Source organism: Leishmania infantum, chromosome 6 (assembly GCF_000002875.2).
Source record: "Leishmania infantum JPCM5 genome chromosome 6".
NCBI lineage: Eukaryota > Euglenozoa > Kinetoplastea > Trypanosomatida > Trypanosomatidae > Leishmania > Leishmania infantum.
Window position 1 is genome coordinate 180,436 of NC_009277.2, and position 20,080 is coordinate 200,515.

Consider the following 20,080-nt stretch of genomic DNA (forward strand, 5'->3'; position numbering starts at 1 on the left):
TCGCCTCTGGTGTGTGACAGGGTCAGGTGTCTGTGACGTAGGCGGAGGTCCGCGCGATGCATCGCTGCTGATGTCGGCGGTGAGGGCCTGGATGGCGTTGCGTCGGGGCGACCTGCGACCGTGCACACGCCTGCACACCGTCTATGTGATGGGCGAAGTGCCAGCGTGGCTCGAACGCACCCCGCACGGCCCTCACACTGACCACTGGTGGGGGGCAGCCTGAGCGCCACGCCGAGGGGGATGCACCAGGGGTGGCGACCGGCACAATGGGGGAGCGGCTGTGAGGCGACCTGCTCAGCGGGCATGTGGGCTGGGCTCGAGGCAGAGGCGGTGCTGAGACGACTGGGTCGGCGCATTGCTGCCATGCGCGCGTGCGCCCAGGGCTGCTTGGCACCAGGCGGATGGGGCACCTGTGGCAGGGGTCTGTGGTGGTGCGCGGTGGGCGGAGCGGCATGGCGTGACGTTCGAGCTCGCGTTGCATGGCGGAGAGTGAGCATGCTGAAGGAATGTCTTCTTGCTACCCCCGCTGCAGTGCCGGCTGGGGGCGGGGCGGAGAGGAAGGGGTGATGTTAAGAGCGAGAGGACAGACACGACATCACCATTTTCACGACGAAGAAACCAAAGAAATGCGTCGGCTGCTCATCCCTTTACTCCGCCGTGGGTGGCTCTCTAACAGGAGGGTGGAGAGTCGGTGAAGCTGTAACCCGTCTTGCCTTGCCCGCAGTTGTTGTAGACACGCGCGTGCGTGCTGGTCTGCACATCACCATCAACTCCATGTAGCCACGCATGCGCGCACACACACACACACACACACACACATGCAGATGCATGAACACGCTCACACATACGTTCGGTGCCAATCACATTGATGAGGTGCGCTGTGGGACTGCACGCAGACGTCGCGCATGGGCTTTTATCATATTTCTCTCCATATCTTCTCAAGTGACCTCGCTCTGTGCATACACCTCGACGCAGTCTCACCGCTGCCGCTACGTCACCACTGCCACGACCACCGCCACCACCAACCAGCCCTTACACAGCACTGCCACACCGTGTTTCAGTTGAGGAGCGTCGCCACACACTCACACGCCCACGCATATTCCCCATCCACGAACGCGTGCGTGCCTTTCTGCGTTGCTGCGTGTGTGTTTATGCATAAGCCTGCTTTCGAGCTGAGCCGTCACGGCGAGTGCGGTGCGTTCCGCTTTCTCTGCTCCTTCCCCCCCTTCGCCTTCCTTCCCTCCTTCCGTTGGCCTGCTGTCGACTTCATCGTCTCCGTGACTCGCTCGCTCGCGCCTTTTTTTCCCTTTTTTCGTTCAAACCTGTATGTATATATCCACACTGCGTGCACGTCTTGTTCGTGCGCGTGTGCTTCGTCTCTTCATGGTTTGAGAGTGCTTAGGCGGTGGCGACTTCGTTGAGCGCCCCGCCCTGCGCCTCTCCCCTCCTCTGTTTTCTCTTCCCGGGCGGCGTAGCGGAAACACATACACATTCCTTCTTTCTCTTCGCCTCCCGTTTTGTGTCTTGTAGACTCTCTTCCTTTATACTTCATCTTTCTCTGCGTGTGTGTGGCGTGTGTGGCTTGTGCGTGGCGATCGGCGTCGCTGTCTTTTGCACCTTTGGTCATCTCCTTGTGCTGCCGTCCAGCACGCACAAGACGTGCATCGGCGCGCTCGAAGAAGACCCGAGACAAAAGCTGAGCGGGGAACCTCGACGCGCCGTTGTGCACACACATATATAAATATATATATATATATTGGCTCATTCATGATTTTGCCTATGGTGCTCTCCTCCGTCTCTGCCGGTGCACCTGTTTCTCCCTCCAAGCATCCCCGCTGCAGGCACCCAACAGACACCAAACACGTACACACACACACACACACACACACGACACGCGTGCAGCTCAAGCTGTGAAGGAAGGATGTCGTCATTGCCGCCGTCGCAGCCGCGGTGCGAAGCGCCCACTGTCGGAGCAACACATGCACTGCGGCCGCTTCATTCTCTTCCTCCGCCGCTCACTTCAGCGCCTGCTGGCTCGACTGCTGCGTTGTATGAAGGTGTGCGCCTTACCCCCAGTGCTCTGAAGTCCATCATCGGGTACTTGCCATGCAACGCCACCGCTACTATCGGCAACACAGCCAACATCCACAGAAATGGCGGTGCTGTAATCAGTGCCAGTCGTGCTGCAGACGGCCGACCAGCATGCTCGCCGCTCATCATGGCCGACGCGCTCTTTGCAGCGGCGGCGCAGGCGCCGTCTACATCCGCAGCGACCGCTGCCTCCGCTGGCGCACCGTTGACGCCGCCGGTGCCGGTGACTGTGACGCGACCGCTGGCATTCGTGGCGGCGTCTCCGCAGTCGCGGCGCGGGCTGGAGATGCACCTCACCGGTGGCTGCGCGCTGCCGCCACTTGGCTCGCTGGTTCTGCAGGTTCAGCCACATAGACCGTCGCCGGTCGCCGCGATGCGTCCGTTGCGAGTGGGTGCGCGGCACGCGTCTCGACGCCGCGTGGCCTCCCCGGCGCAAGTCGGGGGTGCCCATCACCATGATGAGAGGGCGTCAGCCGCGTCACTCCCGGCACTTATTGTATCGTCTACGAACGTGGCCATCCCGGCGCTGCCGTTCCAGCCAGTGCGCTCGCTCTCGAGCTCGCCAGTCACGCGGCCGCAGACGGCAGCGATGCCGTCGACGTTATCAACTCCGTTACCACCAGCGATGGCAGCGGCCCTCGGCGACGATGATGTCCGCACATCGGGTAGCTTTTCGCCAGCACCCCAACCGCCGCCGCCGCTACCCTCGCAGTCCGCTGTTCGTCAGAGTCGCCGACTTCCAGTGGTTGCCGCAACGCCGCCCGCTGACTGGTCTCCATTTTCCTCGGCACTGGTGGCGCGGACACGCACCAGCCCTGTTTCGGCTTCGCGCCGCTCGCTGAAAACTGCGTCACCGACCTCGACAGCGCAGGAGGCCTTCGGTGCGGTGGCGGTGGGGGCCGATAGCAAAGCCGCCTTCGCGTTAGGTGCCAGCGAAGCCCCCACAACGCGCGCCTGTGTTTCCACCGGCGCGTCGCCGTCGCTGCGGCCTGCGCGTGCAACACCGCCTGCCACTTCTCCTCCGCCGGCGCCGCCTCCGTCGTCTACGTCCGCCGCTCTGCAGACGCTCTGCCACGCGCTGTGGTGGGTGCGCCGTGGTCCGTTGCCAGTGTCGCTGAGTCTCTGGCGGTACAGGCAAGCGGACATATCGGTTGTGTGGGCGATGCTGTCGGAGTCACCTCCGCCACACCCGCAGGAGGCGGCGGGGCTGGCGATGAGGGGGGAGGGCACGGAGAAACCACGACCTCTTCCTTCATCACCAATGCACGAGCACCGCGGTCAGGCGGCACACACGCTTGATAAGCCTCGGGAGAACTGTCATCCTACTCCAGCGAGAGAGGGCGATGACGTGCGTGGCTTTAGGGCCCCTGCCAATGACCCGGCCCATGGTCTCGTGGCTGATGTGAGTGGCGGGGCAGTGGTGGTTGCCAACGCCGAAGGGGTGACCGACACAACACAGTCGTCTGGCATCACGGAAGTCATTACGACCACCGCCGCCTGCAGTGGGCACTTGTGCCCCGCGTGCCATTCTCTGAACTTCGATCCTGCATCGACACAGCCGATATGGCCACCAAGGGCACCAGAAGGAGAGGGAGCAGCTGCCAACGCCGACAAAAACAACGGCACACTTGAGCATCGACTGGGCAGCCCTGCCGACACCGTGCCAACGTCGTCTTTTGCACCGGCGGCACCAGCGAATCCCATGCTCCGCTCCCCTGTGATGCAGCTGCATGTCCACGGCAAAGCGGCCGATGCCGCGCTGACGGAGCTGCTGCCGGCCCATCCGGAGGTGCGTTCGCTGCGTCTCACGCATGGCACCCTGTCTGACGCGCAGCTGCGGCACCTCGCCCGCGTCTGCCCCGACGTGACGCATCTTTCGCTGGCCATGAACAGTCGAATCCAGACAACCGCCTTTCTTTGCCCGCCACTGTCGGATACTTCATCCGTATCGCCCTCGGCCACCACGGTCACCACGACGGCGACCTCGCGGACGGAGGCCGTCGGCTCGCCCAAGCAGGACTTTCCGCACCAACTCACTCGCCTGCATCCGGGAGGGGTATACCACACTGCCGCCACCACCTCCCAGACGGCACCGCCGGTCTTGTCACCACTCTCCTCTCGGCCTCCCTTTGCGACGCGTGGCGCGAGCGACACGGCGGACGCGCTTGGCACTCGCAGCGAGGGCAGCCGTGGGACAGACGCCTCCCCGCCGCAGTCACCGTCGTATTTGCCACACAGCCTGTGCTCGCCGTACCAGAACAGCCAGCTCGATCTCTTCGCCCCGGACGAGGAAGGGGAGCTGGAGATGCGGATATCGCTTTGGCAGGCGGCGCAGACAGATGCGGAGGAACGGCGCCAGCCCGTCTTCATTCTACGCCCGCAGGACGTCGTACTGGGCAGATATGGCGGAGCAGCAGGCAAGGATGGCAGCCGTACTGGTGCCTCGACGACTGGTGGTAGCAGGGACGCTGCTGCTGGCACTACCGCTGCGGCATTCTCGCGCACGCTGCAGGACAGCGCCATCGAGCAGTGGACGGCGTCGCACCGGCGGCCCTCACCGCACACTAAGACCGCTGCCATCGGAGGCACGCCGACAAACGCAGAATCAGCTCACGATTCTCGGAGGGTTGCACCAGGAGCGCCACTCCTGATGGCCAGCACTGCGGCCTCCCTCGCGGATTTGTCTGGCACGATACTCAGCCCGCTTCACCTGTCTTCGGCTGCACATACACCGACGTTAGCTTCAGCTGCAGTTTGGGCTCACACAGACCCTCGACACGGCCTGCGGCTGCGGTCGAGCAACGCGTCGTATCCGGAGCTGGTGGTGTCGCTGCGGCAGCCCTCCGCGCCGACGTCGACCTCCGTCACTGCGGCAGCCTCGCCGTTAGCCCTGTCTCTGCCCACGCCCCCCACTGCTACGGATGCGGCTGCTGCGGCTGCTGACGAGGCAGGGCGCAGTGCAACTTCAGACGCAAAGCGAGCCGACGGGCGTGCGTTTGCCGTGCCAGGCCCGCCCGCACCTGCAGCGCCTGTGCATCCCAGCTCACCATCCAGTGGCAGCGCCATGGAACCCGCTGCGCCGTCTGCTTCCCCACGCCATCGCTCTCGCGAGCGCCGCCATCATTGTGAGGGCTACGGCGGCTCTTTGTTGCGGCCGCGCCCCACATACTGGGCCGACACCTTGGTTGACCTCGACCTCTCCTACACGCAGGTGTCTGACGAGGACGCCACCCGTGATCTGCCACAGCTGCGCTGCTTGCATCGCCTCTCTCTGGAGGGATGTATGCGCCTTTCGCAGGTCACATGGGCGCCGCTGCTGCTCCATCTGCGCGAGCTGAACTTGTCGCTGTCCTCCCTGCAAGGGCACGCGCTGCACCCGCTGGGGCGCTGCCCACGGCTGGTGTGGCTGAAGCTAGAGGGGTGCTCGTCATTCACCGCCGTTCACCAGCTGTGGAACAGGGAGGCAGACACGGTCGATGCGGGAGCGGGGGGCGATGGCAGCGGCTCGACAGCCGCAGTCGCACGCATTGTCGCTCCCGCCACGCCTGTGGTTCGTCACACCACCATCGGCGGTATCCCAGCCATCACGGTGCTGCCCCCGCCTGCAGGGCTGATTACGACTTCCACAGCAACAGCCACACCAACGGCGGCACCAGCTCTGGCAACCTCTCCCTCTACCGGTGCACGTGCGGCGACAGCAGCCAGGGGTGTGGCGGCGGCGGATGCTCATGGCGAGGGCAGCGCTGCCGCCACTGTCGACGAAGCGGTGGCAACAGGAAGTGCCGAGCCCGTTCCTCTGCTGAGTACGCTCTGCGTCCTCATCGCCGCCAGCACAGGTCTGACCGATGCCGGGCTTCGCTCCCTCAACAAGTTCGTCGGGCTCGACTGCTTGGTGCTGGACCGGTGCCCTGGGGTAACAGACGTTAGCGTCGCTGCAACGCTGCCGTCTCTGCACACCCTGGACGCCAGTCGCACCCGCGTGACGTCGGAGGGGGTAGCGGGCTTGCGCCTCTCTCGCACACTGAAGCAGCTGCGGCTGCAGGAGTGCCCGGCGTTGTCTCGCCTACCGGTACTCTTGGTCGAGCCTGGCAACCGTGAGGCTACCACGGCTGGTGGTGCTGGAGACGAGGCATCGGGGCTACGTCGACCGGCGGCGAAAACGGCCGGCATCTCGCGTCGTCCGTTCCACAAGTACCCGCCCTTGACGGTGCTGGACCTTTCCTACACAAGGCAGCTCACCGCCGACGGGTTGGCAGGGCTTGTGGGCGACGAGGCAACCGTGACAGCGCAGGCTGCTGCTGCCGTGGTAGAGCACCTTGGAGGGCGAGAGGTGGACGGCGACGACATGGGCCTCGCCCTGGCTGTAGACGAGTCGCTGTCGCCGGCATCGGTCTTTCCGCACGTACGCCACGTGCTGCTGCGTTCGTGCGACGCCGTGACGCAGCTTCGTCCACTGCGCGGCTTCACGAACGTCGTAGAGCTTGATCTCTACCACACCAGCGTCACGGAAGCCGCTCTGACGGCTGCGCTGGCGTCTTGGACGTGTCTGGAGGTGCTCAACATTGCAAGTACGCGAGTGCGTTCGTTGGCGGCGTGGTGTCCGTACGAGCCAAGCGAGACGGTGGCGACTGTTGCAGCGACTACCGGACGGAGTGGGGATGGGGATGCAGTGGAAGGCGACGGCGACCTGCATGCGCAGTTGCCACCGCTGCCGTGGCACGGTCGACTTCCCGCCTTCGCAGCCACCCTGCGCGTACTCGTTCTTTCGAATACCGACGTCACGGCCTCCGGGCTTGCGGCGTTGACGTTCTTCCCTCAGCTGGAGGTTCTGCAGCTATCGAGCTGTCCGCGACTCTTGTCCTTGCGGTTCCTGGCGCTGGCTGCTGGCGGTGCAGCGCGGCGCCCAGCCCTAGGTGAGCTTACCGTCACTGAAGCAGCGTACCTCACGAACGCCGAAGCTTTCCCGTACATCGCGCGCTGCCCTGGTCTCCGCCTTCTCTCGCTAGTGGGGTGCGTGCAGTTGGGCAGTGGTGGTAATGCACTGCCGGCGCGAGGGACGCAGCATGAGCATCTGTCGTCCTCAACTGACGACGACGTCGGCGTGCTTGGCCGTCTGCGGGGGCTGGCAGAGCTGAACCTGTCCAATACTGGCGTCGACCTTCTCGACCTGAAGAAGATGCTGTGTGCGCCGACGTCTCTGGGTTTGCTGACAGCGACCGCAGCGCAGCACGAGCATCTCTATCAGCGCGTGCCCTTGTCGCTGCAGCGCCTATGGCTGCGCGGGTGCCGCCACCTGGACGAGGGCGCGCTCATGTCCACGGCGGCCGCAGCCCTTGAGCACAGCGAACTCCCATGCGACGGATCCGGCAGCGGCGGCGGGCGTCCCATGACGTGTCGGCTGCTGCCCCTGCTACGAGAGGTGTACCTCAGCCATGGCAAATACGGCGCTGCAGTGCTTTCTGGTCTGTTCAGCTGATCGACTTGCGTGCCGCCGTCCGTGCCGCTCCTCCCCCCCCACACCACACACATGTGCGTAGCTCTTCTCCCTTGAAAGGTACAGGCCTGCAAAACGTCGGAAAGAAGACAGAGCGGGGTGTATGCCCCCCCCTTCTCACCATGACCTCTTCCCCTCAACGCGCGCGCAGGCGTCGACCGCGCGGTGTCGGACATGTTTCCATGTATTTGCCTTTGCATTATGAGTACGGAAGCGTACGTGATCACGTGCACGCATATGCATGCCCGCCCCCTTCTTCGGAGGCACTGACACCACTTCTCCGTCGCCCTTTTCCATCTCCCCCTTCTCACGCTGGCATGGGGAAGCAAGTGCTCGCGTCAGCACGGGGTATATACGCATTACGCACGCATCAGCTGCGGCCAGGAATAGGAACCACAGCCCCGCCTCGCCTTCCCAGCGAACACCGCTTTCGTTTCTTTCCTTCCCTCTTCTCTGCCACCATTCTGCAGCGCGGACGTCAACGACCGCCGGACGGCATCGTCTGCCCGCCCCATATCTGCCTCGTCTCTGCCACGGCACTGTCGCTGTGCGTCTGGGTGCGAGGGCACTCCTCCAGTAAACCACCGACCTTCTTCGCGAGCTCTCACTCCTACTTCTCGTCCCTTCCTCCTCTCTACGCAATCATCTGCGCTGGCACAGGAGCGATGAGCAGTCACGCGTTCTCGTCTGGGTCGGCGCCGAACGTGAGCTCGGCCACCACGGGCACTGTGGCGCAGCAGGCCGACACCCTCACCCGCAACTTGATCTTGGGTATTCCGAAAGAGGGGCTCTCGCCGAACAGCCCTGAGGCGGCGGACCTGCAGGCCGCTGAGGCCTTCGTCAGCGACATTCAGCAGGAGATCCTCGCCTACGACATTGCCAACGCGAAGGCCATCGAGTCGTACGCGGTGCGTTGGCGGAGCGCTGTGCCCTTCTTTGGTCGCCACGCTAAGCGCGCACTGGAGGCCGAGTCGACTGCTGCTGCCGTGGCAGCAGCAGGGGAGACCCACAAGAGCACAGAGGCTGCTGCTGTGGTGGACGGCAACGCGAACTCTTCGGAAGGGCACGGGCTGCGCCTCTCCCCCGAGGAGGCCGCCGCTGCACTTCAGTCAGGCGGCGCCTACCTGCACCGGCAGGCGTCGCAAACGCCACGTGGCTTCAAGGTGGAGCGGACATCAGCGATAGACCCGGCGCAGCTGTCGCAGCTTACTGGCGGTGCGAGGTGCGCATCTGGGTCGAAGGCTGTACCTGTGCCGAAGGTGAACACGTGGCTCTTCCGCCGGCAGCATCCGAGCTGGGTGCCGCTGATGCAGCGCTGGTGGGTGCCGTGGCTCTGCTGCGGCAGCATCGTGCTGATTTGGACCCCCGACGTGTGGAAGCTGCGCACGCTGTACTTCTGCGATCACCAGTATGCGCTCCTCCGGCAGTCTATCCACAAGGCGTATTGGTGGGCGACGATGGCACCGGAGGACTACGCGGCACACATGGCCGCCATCGCGGCGGAGCGACCGTCGAGGGTGAGGGGCACTAGTTGCCCATTCGAGTAGGTATTGCTTGCATGCGAAGGGTGAGATCGCTAGCGACCACAAGCGCTGCGCGTACAGCCAAAATGGAGGGCGGCTGCTGATGGCTGCTCTCCTCTTAAGGAGGTCTTCTCTGTAAGGTCTGTGTGTGTGAGAGAGTGTCACGGCCAGGGAGGCGCTTCGCGGATGTGTTGATGCCGCTGATGAGGGTGGAGGAGGAGGACACCCATCGGCATCGGTGCCTGAGTGTCTGTGTGTCTGCCACCATTACTATTTCACATGTCTCTCGTTGCTCTCATGTGCGTGTGCAGCTGACGTGGGGGCTGCAGGCTGCGCTTTCTCGCCTGCTCGACACACGTGCACACGCACACATGCCTCTCAGTGCGTGTCGTCTCAGGCTCCAGTACAACCCCACTCTCTCTGCCTGGGGAGAAGCCAAAGCAGCCCCCCTCCCCTCCCCTCCTATGCCTGCCGAATGCCGAACTCGCCTCTGGTGTGTGACAGGGTCAGGTGTCTGTGACGTAGGCGGAGGTCCGCGCGATGCATCGCTGCTGATGTCGGCGGTGAGGGCCTGGATGGCGTTGCGTCGGGGCGACCTGCGACCGTGCACACGCCTGCACACCGTCTATGTGATGGGCGAAGTGCCAGCGTGGCTCGAACGCACCCCGCACGGCCCTCACACTGACCACTGGTGGGGGGCAGCCTGAGCGCCACGCCGAGGGGGATGCACCAGGGGTGGCGACCGGCACAATGGGGGAGCGGCTGTGAGGCGACCTGCTCAGCGGGCATGTGGGCTGGGCTCGAGGCAGAGGCGGTGCTGAGACGACTGGGTCGGCGCATTGCTGCCGTGCGCGCGTGCGCCCAGGGCTGCTTGGCACCAGGCGGATGGGGCACCTGTGGCAGGGGTCTGTGGTGGTGTGTGGTGATTTAGGCATGCAAGTCACGCAAAAAAAAAGCTTGCATCACGTGCGGTGATCCTTCACTCGCGTGTATCTTCCTCTCTCTATCCTCCACCACCTCCGCCCTGCGGCTGCAGTCCTCTTCTTCAACGACACGCACGCTCTTCACCCCTCTGCCACACGAGCAGGCTGTCTGCTCTCCACGTGACACGCTTCGCGTCTCCACATGCATGCTATGGTGTGTAGCGCCAACCGTGGCACCGGCGCAACGCCGCACCGCCTGCGAGGGAAGAGAAGGAGGTGCTCCCGAGCGGGAGGCTGCCGCCTCTTCTTAGAGCACGCATGCCTCCCTCTCCCTTTCAAACCACGCCGCCGCCGTCGTTGTATGCTCTCCTCCTCACTTCACCCTCCCCCCTCCACTTGCAACACCTCGTGGGCGCACTCCCCAGCAGCAAATAAACGACACCGACAGACACTCTACACGCGGTGCTTCGGGCGCCGCTGGTCTCGTGCAGCGCCCGCCCCCCCCCTCCCCATCCGTCGAGGTATGCAGTCCACTGCAACAGCGGCAGAAGTAGCGATGGATCCTCTGTGTGCAGACGCCCACGATGCTGCCGCCGCTAGCGAAGTGGAGACAAGTGAGGCCGATGGCGCACCTGATACCACTGTTGCCGTACTCCCTGTGGAGCAGGCAGTGGATGCGTCGACCCCAGCGCAGGAAGGGCAGCAGGCAATCGCTGGCGAAGCGAGCGATGACTTCGGACATGGCCTGTGCGAGGTGCAGGTCAGGGCTCCGGAGTTTCTGCAAGCTCCTTCTGACCAGCCGGCATCGCCGCAGCTGAGCGCAACGACACACGGGGTCGCAACGACGCCGCGGAACTCCACGGCGTTTGTGCCGAATATGCCGGCGGCGTCGGCGGTGAATGAGGTTTATGTGCGCGCACCGCCTTACGCGTATGCGACGACGACGGCAATCAACGCACACAGTGCTGCTGCTCCGGAAGACGACGCCGGACCACTGGAATCGAGGATCTCTTCCGCGGAGACGAGGCTCGCCACGGCAGCAGCAGCCGATGGAAGTGACAGCCAGCAGCAGCAGGATCATGATCAGCAGGTGGACGGCACCGCATCCAGCCCGCGCGGAATACCAACGGCTGCTGCGGCGGTGGCCGACTCGCAGGCCTGGGTTATCAACTTCGCACCCAGTAAGCCGATCCCGACGCGCAAGATGACAAAGAAGGAGAGGGAAACAATCAAGCAGTTGCGACTGCGCAGTCAGACCATCGGCTCAGGTGCACCGACTGCCACCATGACCGCGCTGGCAGCCGGTGACGGCCTCGGCGCGGACAGCGAGGGAAACACTGTTGTCACGCTTGGCGTCGGCACGTCAGCCGCATCGCCGTCTTCGCCGCTGCAGGTGGTCCACCTCGAAACCCTGGCCATAGACCGCGAGGCGCTCATTCCAACGAACCTGCCAACGACGCGGGCCGACCTCGAGGCGCGGCTAGTACTGCGCCTTCCACGCTTACTGTGTGTAAGCAAGCAGTACCCACGCGGCTGCGGCATAGCCTCGCTGGCGTCCGTGTACAACTACCTTTACAGCTGGCTGGGCGAGAGCGCCGTCGGGGCCAACCGCGCACCGCACTCGCAGGAGGAGCTCATGTCGATCCTCGGCTTTGAGCCGCCCTTCGGCGACATTGCGTGGGGGCCGTTCACCGGCAACGCCACGCTGATCCGCTGGTTCCACGCGCTGAACCGGCACTTCGGCGTGCGCGGGCGTGCGTATATTCTATACAAGGCCCACGGTAGTGGCAATACAGCGCACCTCTACGCCAACAACACCGAGGCGCTGGCAGCCGTGAAGGCTGCGCTGCGCGACCCGCACTGCGCCCTCATATACCACTGCTACAACCACTACATGGTGCCAATCGGTTACCAGGACATTCCGCTTGCGCAGACGGACTTCCTCAAGCCGGACGTGCCCGAGTCGAACTGTGACACGACTATCTTCATTGGGGAGGTCAGCCGCGGTCGGCACGAGGCGATGTACGCGCGCAAGTGGTCGCAGATTGTGAAGGATATCGAGTGCAAGTCACCCTTCTTCTTCAACATTCGCCATCCTGAGCAGGGCGTGCAGCGGCGCGAGCCCAAGAAGAAGTCGTACAAGGAGGGGGTGAGCGAAGGTGCTGGCGCCGCTGCCCCGCATGCGACCACCGCCGCTACCACCGCGGCGGCGGTGGCAACGGAAGAGAAGAAGGAGGTGGAGGAGCCGCAGCCACCGCAGCCGGAGCCGGAGGGCCAAGGGCGGCAGAACAGGAGCCCGAGCGGGGTATACAGCGCCGCTGTGAGCATCCTAGCTGCATCGACGAACGCCCCTCCGGGCAGCGCCGCTACTGTGCCGCACGACATCAACGACAACGATGTCGACGCCGACGTCCTTGACAATGCAGCGCGCAGCACAAGCAGCGATACGGTCGAGATGATGCCCTCTGCCGCCGCCGCCACACCATCACTGCCGTCGGCGGCGTCGCCGTCACCTTTGCAGCAGCCGCTGTCGCACTCTTCTCCGGCCCCAGGGGTGTCAACCAGAGCCGTTCTCAGGCCTGACTTCGCTGAGCCGTCGGGGGACACAGCCGGCAGTTTGTCCGTCAAGACAGAGCTGCAGCCGCAGGTAGTGGTGGAGGAAGAGCTGGCGGCTGCGGAGTGTGGCATAAACTGTGAGGAGAGTGCTGGTGCGTCTCCCGCCGCTCGGTCGGCATCACTGTTGCTCAGCGACGCGCCCGGAGCTCCTCTTGCGGACAACGCCATGGCTTCGTTCACCGAAGCCATCGACTCAGTGCCCGAACCCTCACCTCCACCAGCGTCGTCCTCACCGAGGCAAAAGCCGACGCAGCTTGGCAATGCGTGTGCGCGTGCGGGCAAGGCAGCGGAGTCTCCCCACTCTTCGCAACCGGCGCGGTCGCCAGCCAAGTCGAAGAAGGGGCAGGGCAACTTGCACTGCATCATCTGCTTCCGCAATGACGAGGTGGAGCCGCACCTGGAGCGGTACGAGGACGCGCCGGTGCCACTTGCCGGAGCCGCCGAAGCACCGCCGTGGAGGTCGTTGTCCTTGCCATCCAGCGACAACAGCTCGAGTAGTAATGCGGACGACGCATGACCATGCCCGTCGATGCGTGCCACGTGCAGAGTTGCCACCAGCCGATGCGACGAGGACGTGCACGAATGGGTATGCCGTTGCGGGTGTGGGTGCATCTGCATGCATGCACGTGGTCTCCGCCTCTCCGAGGAGCTTGCTCGCTCGTTCCCACAGTCGCTCTGTGCGCGTGCGCCATCCACTGCTTTGAATACGTGTGCCTGTAGCCGCCGTATCGCTACGCTCTCCCTCCTTCTCCATAGACACCAGGCGAACAGGATGAAGCTCCCCGTGCCTCCCGCCATCACGATGGCGCCGATACCGGCTCATGCCGTCCTTAGTGATTCACCTATATATACGTATGTGTATGCGTGTGTGTGTGTGTGTGCCTCTCCTTCCACCGCACAACGCCCCCTCCCCTGTGTCGGGGTGGGCATATGATGGCTTCCTGCAAGACTTTCGACTTCTGTCTGCACTCCCTTCCTCTTCCCTTCCGTCGTATTGCAATCTCTCCGCGGCTTTTGAAACCCATCATCCACGCCCCTCACTGCCTGCGATGCACCGCAGTAGGACAGAGGGCATCTGTGTACCCTGCGATAGACGCGCACCACCACCGCCGCCACATCCACTTAACACTCCGTACGTTTCCCGCCGCCCCTCTACAACACACTCACACACTGTGTGTGTGTGCAACACCCTGGTAAGGTGGCCCACTACCGGCCTAGTCGCCTACACTAGCAAGACGTAGGCACGCCCAGTCGTGCGCCTCTCAGCCTCTCCCGCCTTTTCCTTTTGCTCTCCAGCCCTGCTCGTCCATACGACGAGGACGGTCCTCTGAAGCATAGACGTCTGCGTGGGAGACCCCGTCACACACGGCAGCGTTAACGAAGGGGGCTGCTGGCAATGGAGACTGGCCGTCGCCGCCAGGTGCGCAATGCGCGCCGGCTGCGGCGTCATCAGCGCAGTGGGGCCGATGGCAACGATGCCCAGGAGAGGTGCACCGGCTCGGCCGCTGACAGCGGCCGCTCTATTCCGCCACCACCCAGCTCTGCCCCAGGTGTGATGATGGGCGCTGGCGCAGCGGCATCTGGAGCTGTTGGTCACCGTACCTCGGTCGTCGCGAGCCGCGACGAGGCGCAGCGACTCTCCGAGCGTATGAAGCAACAACGACAAGTGAAGAGCCGCGCGGATCAGATACTGTCGCAGCGCGAAGCGCTCATCCGGGAGCGGTACGCGCCAAACGCGGTCGCCGCCACAGCTCAGTGGCAGTCGCAGCAGCAGCAGCAGCAGCAGCAGCAGCAGCAAGCCTCTGCCTACGCTTTCGACAAGGATGACTTGCTCGCAAACCTTATCGGCGAGAGCAGAGCGAACTTCCTCAAGCTGGACCACGACCTGACGGAAGACCACACGATTGCCACGCATCGGCTGCACACCTCCGTCTTTTCCCACGCGAAGAGCTTCCTGCTTCTGTTCCGCGACGTCGACCGTGCCAGTGACCTCGTTGAAGCCCTCAAGGCCAACGTGCAGGGCACAAAGGCCGCAATCTCCAGTATCAGCAAGTACTCTTCGAACTTCGTGGCTGGTGGGTCGATGTCTTCGGCAGACAAGCTGCCTGGCTCCGCCACCGCCGACGTGCGTGGTTGCAGTGCCGGAAGTGGCAGCGTGTTCAGCGCAGCGCTCGGCGGAACCCCTAGCGATGGCGATCCGCGACGGTTCGCACGACCGAGTCTCGTATCTCGCCGCATCACGCAGCGCTACGCCTCGGGCGGCAGCAGCGATATGGCGTGGCTGAATGACGATGATGCCGGCTTCGGCTGGGGCACCGGAGGCACCGCCAATACCGGCCCGTCGGCCGCCGCCAGGTCCAGCCGCACCACAACGTGGGCCTCGACGGTGCATCGCAGCGGCGTGGCGGACGAGGAGGGAGCGGCGGCCGACGGTGGCGCGGATGCCGTGACCACAAATGCAGGCGCCTCGCGGCCGACGACGCGCGGGCTGAACGTCTCTTCGGTGCGACAGTGGAGATACACAATCGGTATGGGGACCGGCCTCGCCGCTAGGGGCAGTGCCGGTGACCGCGAGGCGGCGGAGAGCAGACTCACAGCTCCCGGGCGACAGCTGCGAGGTGGGTCTGGGCTGAGGGCTAAGTCCCGCGCATCGACGGGGCACACCACCACCGCTGCCAGGTCAGAAAAGGAAGCCGCCGACACCACCGCCTTCGTGGACATCCTGCGCGAGGAGGTGAACCAGCTCCTTACGGAGCGGCGTCATGTCGACGCCGCGGAGCTGCTGTACCGCCTTGCCGACGAGGCGAAGGCGAAGGGGTGCGTGCCGTTCCTGCTGGACCTCGAGGCGGCCCTCGTCAGCAGCGTTATCACGAACGTTGTCAAGATTCCAATCACGCCCATGTACGTTGAGAGCCTGCACGTGCCGCTGATTCAGCTGCTCCTCCGCTTCGGCCGCTCCCGCAGCGCGGCTGCCGTGTACCTGACGATGCATACATCGTGGCTGCATAGCGAGGTGCAGAGATTGCAGTCGCGCGTGGACCCACAGTACGCCAGCCTCATCGCCGTTGACTTTCTTGTGCGAGCGACACGGGCGACGGTGCGGCGGCAGCGCACCCTCGGCCTTGCCCTTGCAGCGGCGCGGCCTTTCATGGAGGACGGTGGCGCCGGCACGGCCGGAGCGGCTGCGGCGGGCAAAACGGACGGAAGGCGACCTGCCGCTGGAGCCAGCCGCGCCACCGCCAGTGATGCTGCTGGTGCTGTCACAACGCAGAAGCCTGCGCCGCCGAGGGGGGCGACGGCCGCTTCGCCCGGATCGTGGATCCCGCCGAACTCGGCTGTGCTGTTGTGGGTGCGCCGCAACGTGGAGCGCTTTGCGTGCGACGTGCTGGCGACGCACCTGCTGAGCTTCGGCAGCGGCACGGACGGCGGCGACCCGACTCGCATCCGTCAGGCGGCGCAGATGATGGCGCAAACTTCCCGCGTGATGCAGACGCTCAGCAGCGACGGATTCGCCGGCTGCGACACCCTCATCATGCGGCAGCTGACGCCGAGCCTGGTCATCCTCGAGGACGACTTCACGCGGCTGACCGGGGAGCGGGTGGAGCACGGCGGGCGGGCGATGATGGAGCAGCTGATCATGGGCAGCCTTGCCTTCTACGAGACGCACGCGGCGAACACGGCGGCCACCGCGACGGCCGCGACGACTGCTGCTACCACGACCGCAGACGTGAAGGCGGCGACAGCAACGCCGCCGCTGTCGCCGATGCCAGTGCAATCAGTCTCCCGACTCTACACGCCTCCCTATCAGCCCTCCCGCTGCGATGACGTCGCTCGAAAGGTGCGGGTGCATTGCCAAGGGCTGGTGCAGCTGATTCGGTCCCTCCCGCTCTCTGGCCATTCGCTGCTGGTCCAGTTGCTGCTGGCGCCTGCCTCGTCCTCTTTGTTCAAGAACGTGACCTCAGCTGGCAGCGCAGCGCAGGGCACATCGTCGCCGTCGAGGCCCGGGCCGGCGACACGGAGCTGCGGGTCCGCCTCCGGCGCGACTGGCGGTGCAGCCGCCTATCGCACGGGTGGTGGCTGTGGCGCGACGGCGCTGCTCAGCAAGGCTGGCGCGACCTCTGCGGCGCCACCCGCCGCCTCCCTCACCACCCCTCTGTTCTCCACGGCACCGCCGCCGCCGCTGTCGTCGGAGCGCTTCCGGTTCCTGCGCTACGCAAACGGCTGCTCCAGCACGCACGTGCGCCTGCTGCAGTCCTTGTGTGGCTACGTGGCCGCGCTGACGGGGACGGACCAGCTGCCCGCGGAGGTCATGGCATCTGCGGCGGCGCAGGAGCAGGAGAGCACCAACTCGGCCGCAGCTATGGCGATGCGGGTGCAGCAGGCAGAGTGCGTAGCGTACCTGCTCACGAGCGCGGTAGTGACGGAGTCGATCGATGTCGTGCTCTGCAACTTGCTCTCGCACATGATGGCGGTACTTCTGCGCCAACGTAAGGCGCTCGTGCGGTTCCTGTCGTCGGAGGCGTTCCTGACGAACCACCGCCGTGCCTTTCCATCGGCGGCCGCGAAGTCAGCCGTGCCCGACGCGCCGTTCTTCTCCGACCCTGCCTCGTCACCGGCGTGGGTGCTGGATAGCACGCTGTGCCTGCTCTCAGACGTACTCGGCCTCGGTGCGTGGGTGTCGTTCTTCACCAGAGGCGGGGCGATGGCGCATATGCTGGCCGACGCGCAGTTCGGCTTCCGCACGCAGCACTTGGAGCGTGTGCAGTGGGAGATGCCGCGACTTGTGCAGGGGTGGATGTGTGCGGCGCTGCTGCTCAACGCCGATGTGACTCGCGCCAATACCGTGCTCGCCCCGCCGACGACGTCGGTAAAGGCTTCGGCGCCATCCACGGCGTCCGGGCGGGGCTCGTCGGTTCCTACACCGCTCTTTTCACCGCAGCAAAGCATCCTGTTTGGCTCGCAGCCGCCAGACCGCGTCGATGGCCGGCCGCCGACGCTGTGGTCGAAGAGCAGCGTCTCGTTTTCTGCAGTTGCCGCCGCCGCCGCAACGGCAGCCGGGGCGACAGCGGCCGCTGCGGCAAAGAAGGCGAGCAAGGCCGGCGCAGACGCGGCCTCGGTGCTGCTCTCTATTCCCATCACGTCGCCTTCTTCAGCCACGTCGCTGTCCGCAGCGACAGCTGACAAGAGGGAAACCATCACTGCCCCGTTCTTCGCTGACACCGGCGTCCGGGAGGAGCGGGTGCTGAAGCTCATCATGGCGTTTCTTAATCGCAAGTACTCTACCCCCGCCGGCTACATGGTGCACCGCTACGTTGTCGACTCGGCCAATGCGTCGTCCAACGGGAGCGCGAGCGCCGGGCTGAACGGTGTGTGGGCGATTCGCAGTCGGCTGAGCAGCTACCCCGAGTTCCCGATCGGCGAGATGCGCGAGCACCGCGGCGACGAGGTATTTCTGTTTCACTGGTGCGTGCAGGTCTCGCTGCACCTGCTCACCTTCTTCCAGGAGCGCCTTATCACGCCGAGTTACGTGATGAACCAGCGCGCAGCAGAGGTGCAGGGCGGCATGACGTCCTTTCTGAATGCTGGGCTGCCCTTCCCTTTGAAAGGCTGCATCACGCCGCAGGAGGACACTGTACTTGCCGGGTGGTGCGCCGGCGGTGGCAACTACGTGACAGCTGTGGCACTGTTGCAGTTTTTAGTGATGCGGGTGCTGCGCGACGGTCTTTGCCGTGCTGACACGTGGTCGGCGGTGTACGGCTGCCCCATGGCGCAGTGGCGCAGCGACGAGGCGGTGCTGCGGCAGCAGCTCTTCTTCTTCTCGCTCTTCGCTTACCTGTGGGCGCCGCTGTTTACTGGCGGTCGCACACCGCGAGCGCGCGCAGCCGCGGCCGGCTCGTCTCCGGCCAAGGAGGAGGCGCCGGTGAGTTCGTATGTGGTGGACGGTCTTCCCTCGCTGGCGGTGCTGGAGTGGATGACGTGCGGTGGGGTGCTCAACCCTTCGACGAACGCGGATTCCGTTGCTGCAGCGATGGCGTCTGCCGCGCTCGCCACTATACCGGCCAACCTCACTGCCGTGGATGTGCTGTTTGCCACAGAGGGCACCATCCACATGTCATCGGGAGGCGACGAAGGCGCGGGTGCTGGTGCTGCGTGCGCTGCTCACTCTGCAACTGGCGGTGGTGCGGCGTCATGGAGGGCTAAGGCGGCCGGCAGAGGTACCACAGCGCCGGCGGCGGTGACAGGTGCATCGGTCGCCTCGCCGGCAACGCCCACCAACGCGATGCTGGCAAAGCGCGAGCTCTTCGGCTCATGCGCTTCCTACATTCCAGATGGCCCGTTGCGGGTGCTTCGACACTTTTTCGAGGAGCAGCTGGGCGAAAGTCGCGCCGCTCGCGCCATCACGTCGGATGTCATGCGCACCCGCGTCGAGCGAGCCATGGCGGAGATCAACCTACTTGACTTTGTCGGCACATCGCTCGGCGTGGGCGACGAGGGGGAGAGCGAGGATGAAGCCACTTCATCGACGGCGACCCGCTCCACCGCAGGCGCCGGTTCAGCGAACAGGATGTCGCCGTCGTCGCAGAAGGTGACCTTGCAGAACTTGCGAGACTTGATTGCCGTGTACACAGTGCCGCTTTCTTAGCCGCACAGCGGCAGTCGATGCGCTGCTGTAGTTTGTGTGGCTGTGCACCCCATAATGGCAGCAGCTTGCTTGCGTGAGTCTTTGTGTCAAAGCCTTTTCTTTGTCTTCGCCCCACTTTCGCCGAGTGCACCCCGGAGATGGGCGCCCGCCAGTCTTGGCCGCGCAAAGGGCCAGTCGGGTGCGCCGCCGCCCGTGTTGCCTCCGCGCCGCGCCCCGGCATCGCGGAGGGGGCGTTGGGCGGTGTGCGCGGTCTGCGTTGTCGCCCGGTTTCTTCACTCTCCCCGCTTTCCCCTCGCTTTCTCGTCTCCCGCCCCAGCGCCGCGGGCGGGCCGGCCTCTTGCTCGGCGTTTCCCCATTTCCCTGGGGGCTCGGGCGCCGCGCCTCCGGGGTTCCGCCAGGGCGTGGCCGCGGGGTTTTTGGGGCGGGCGTAGGGGCCCGCGCCGCGCGGCCGCCGCCGCCCCTCTCGGCCCGCCTGGGAGGCCCCCCCCCCCTCTCAGCGGGGCGAGGAGGAGAGCGCCGCGCCGCCGAAACGACGGCGGCAGCGCCAGGCGGCAAACACAGCGATGCCGCAGATCGCGCCGTCGAGGTGCCTCGCCGTTGTGTTGGTAGTTTTGTTTTTGTGGCGGCTTCAAACAAAAAGGAATACGAAGAAGTTTGCCAGGTGCGTGTTGCCGAAGCGACAGACATCACCTAATGTTTATTTCTTCTCGATCTAACCGTGGCCACTCCCGACTGTTGAGTATGTGCTCCGCTGTTTGATGCATTTTCTTTGTTCTCTTGCTGGTAGCAT

The 20,080-nt window shown here is 64.7% G+C and overlaps 4 protein-coding genes across 4 annotated transcripts; all 4 read left to right on the forward strand.

The window, feature by feature from the left end:
* Positions 1–1,921: 1,921 nt before the first annotated feature.
* LINJ_06_0540 (conserved hypothetical protein) lies at positions 1,922–7,567 on the forward strand (the record flags this gene model as incomplete). The annotated part of the gene is made up of 1 exon (XM_001463098.1): positions 1,922–7,567. The coding sequence occupies one exon, from the start codon at positions 1,922–1,924 to the stop codon at positions 7,565–7,567; it is 5,646 nt and encodes a 1,881-aa protein (XP_001463135.1).
* A 683-nt stretch (positions 7,568–8,250) lies between these two features.
* Positions 8,251–9,132, forward strand: LINJ_06_0550 (conserved hypothetical protein; the record flags this gene model as incomplete). The annotated part of the gene is made up of 1 exon (XM_001463099.1): positions 8,251–9,132. One exon carries the CDS (start codon positions 8,251–8,253, stop codon positions 9,130–9,132), a length of 882 nt encoding a protein of 293 aa, XP_001463136.1.
* Positions 9,133–10,233: 1,101 nt separating this feature from the next.
* Positions 10,234–13,164, forward strand: LINJ_06_0560 (conserved hypothetical protein; the record flags this gene model as incomplete). The annotated part of the gene is made up of 1 exon (XM_003392171.1): positions 10,234–13,164. The coding sequence occupies one exon, from the start codon at positions 10,234–10,236 to the stop codon at positions 13,162–13,164; it is 2,931 nt and encodes a 976-aa protein (XP_003392219.1).
* Positions 13,165–14,043: 879 nt separating this feature from the next.
* On the forward strand, positions 14,044–19,290 carry LINJ_06_0570 (conserved hypothetical protein; the record flags this gene model as incomplete). Its single annotated transcript, XM_001463101.2, has 1 exon — positions 14,044–19,290. One exon carries the CDS (start codon positions 14,044–14,046, stop codon positions 19,288–19,290), a length of 5,247 nt encoding a protein of 1,748 aa, XP_001463138.2.
* Positions 19,291–20,080: the final 790 nt, after the last annotated feature.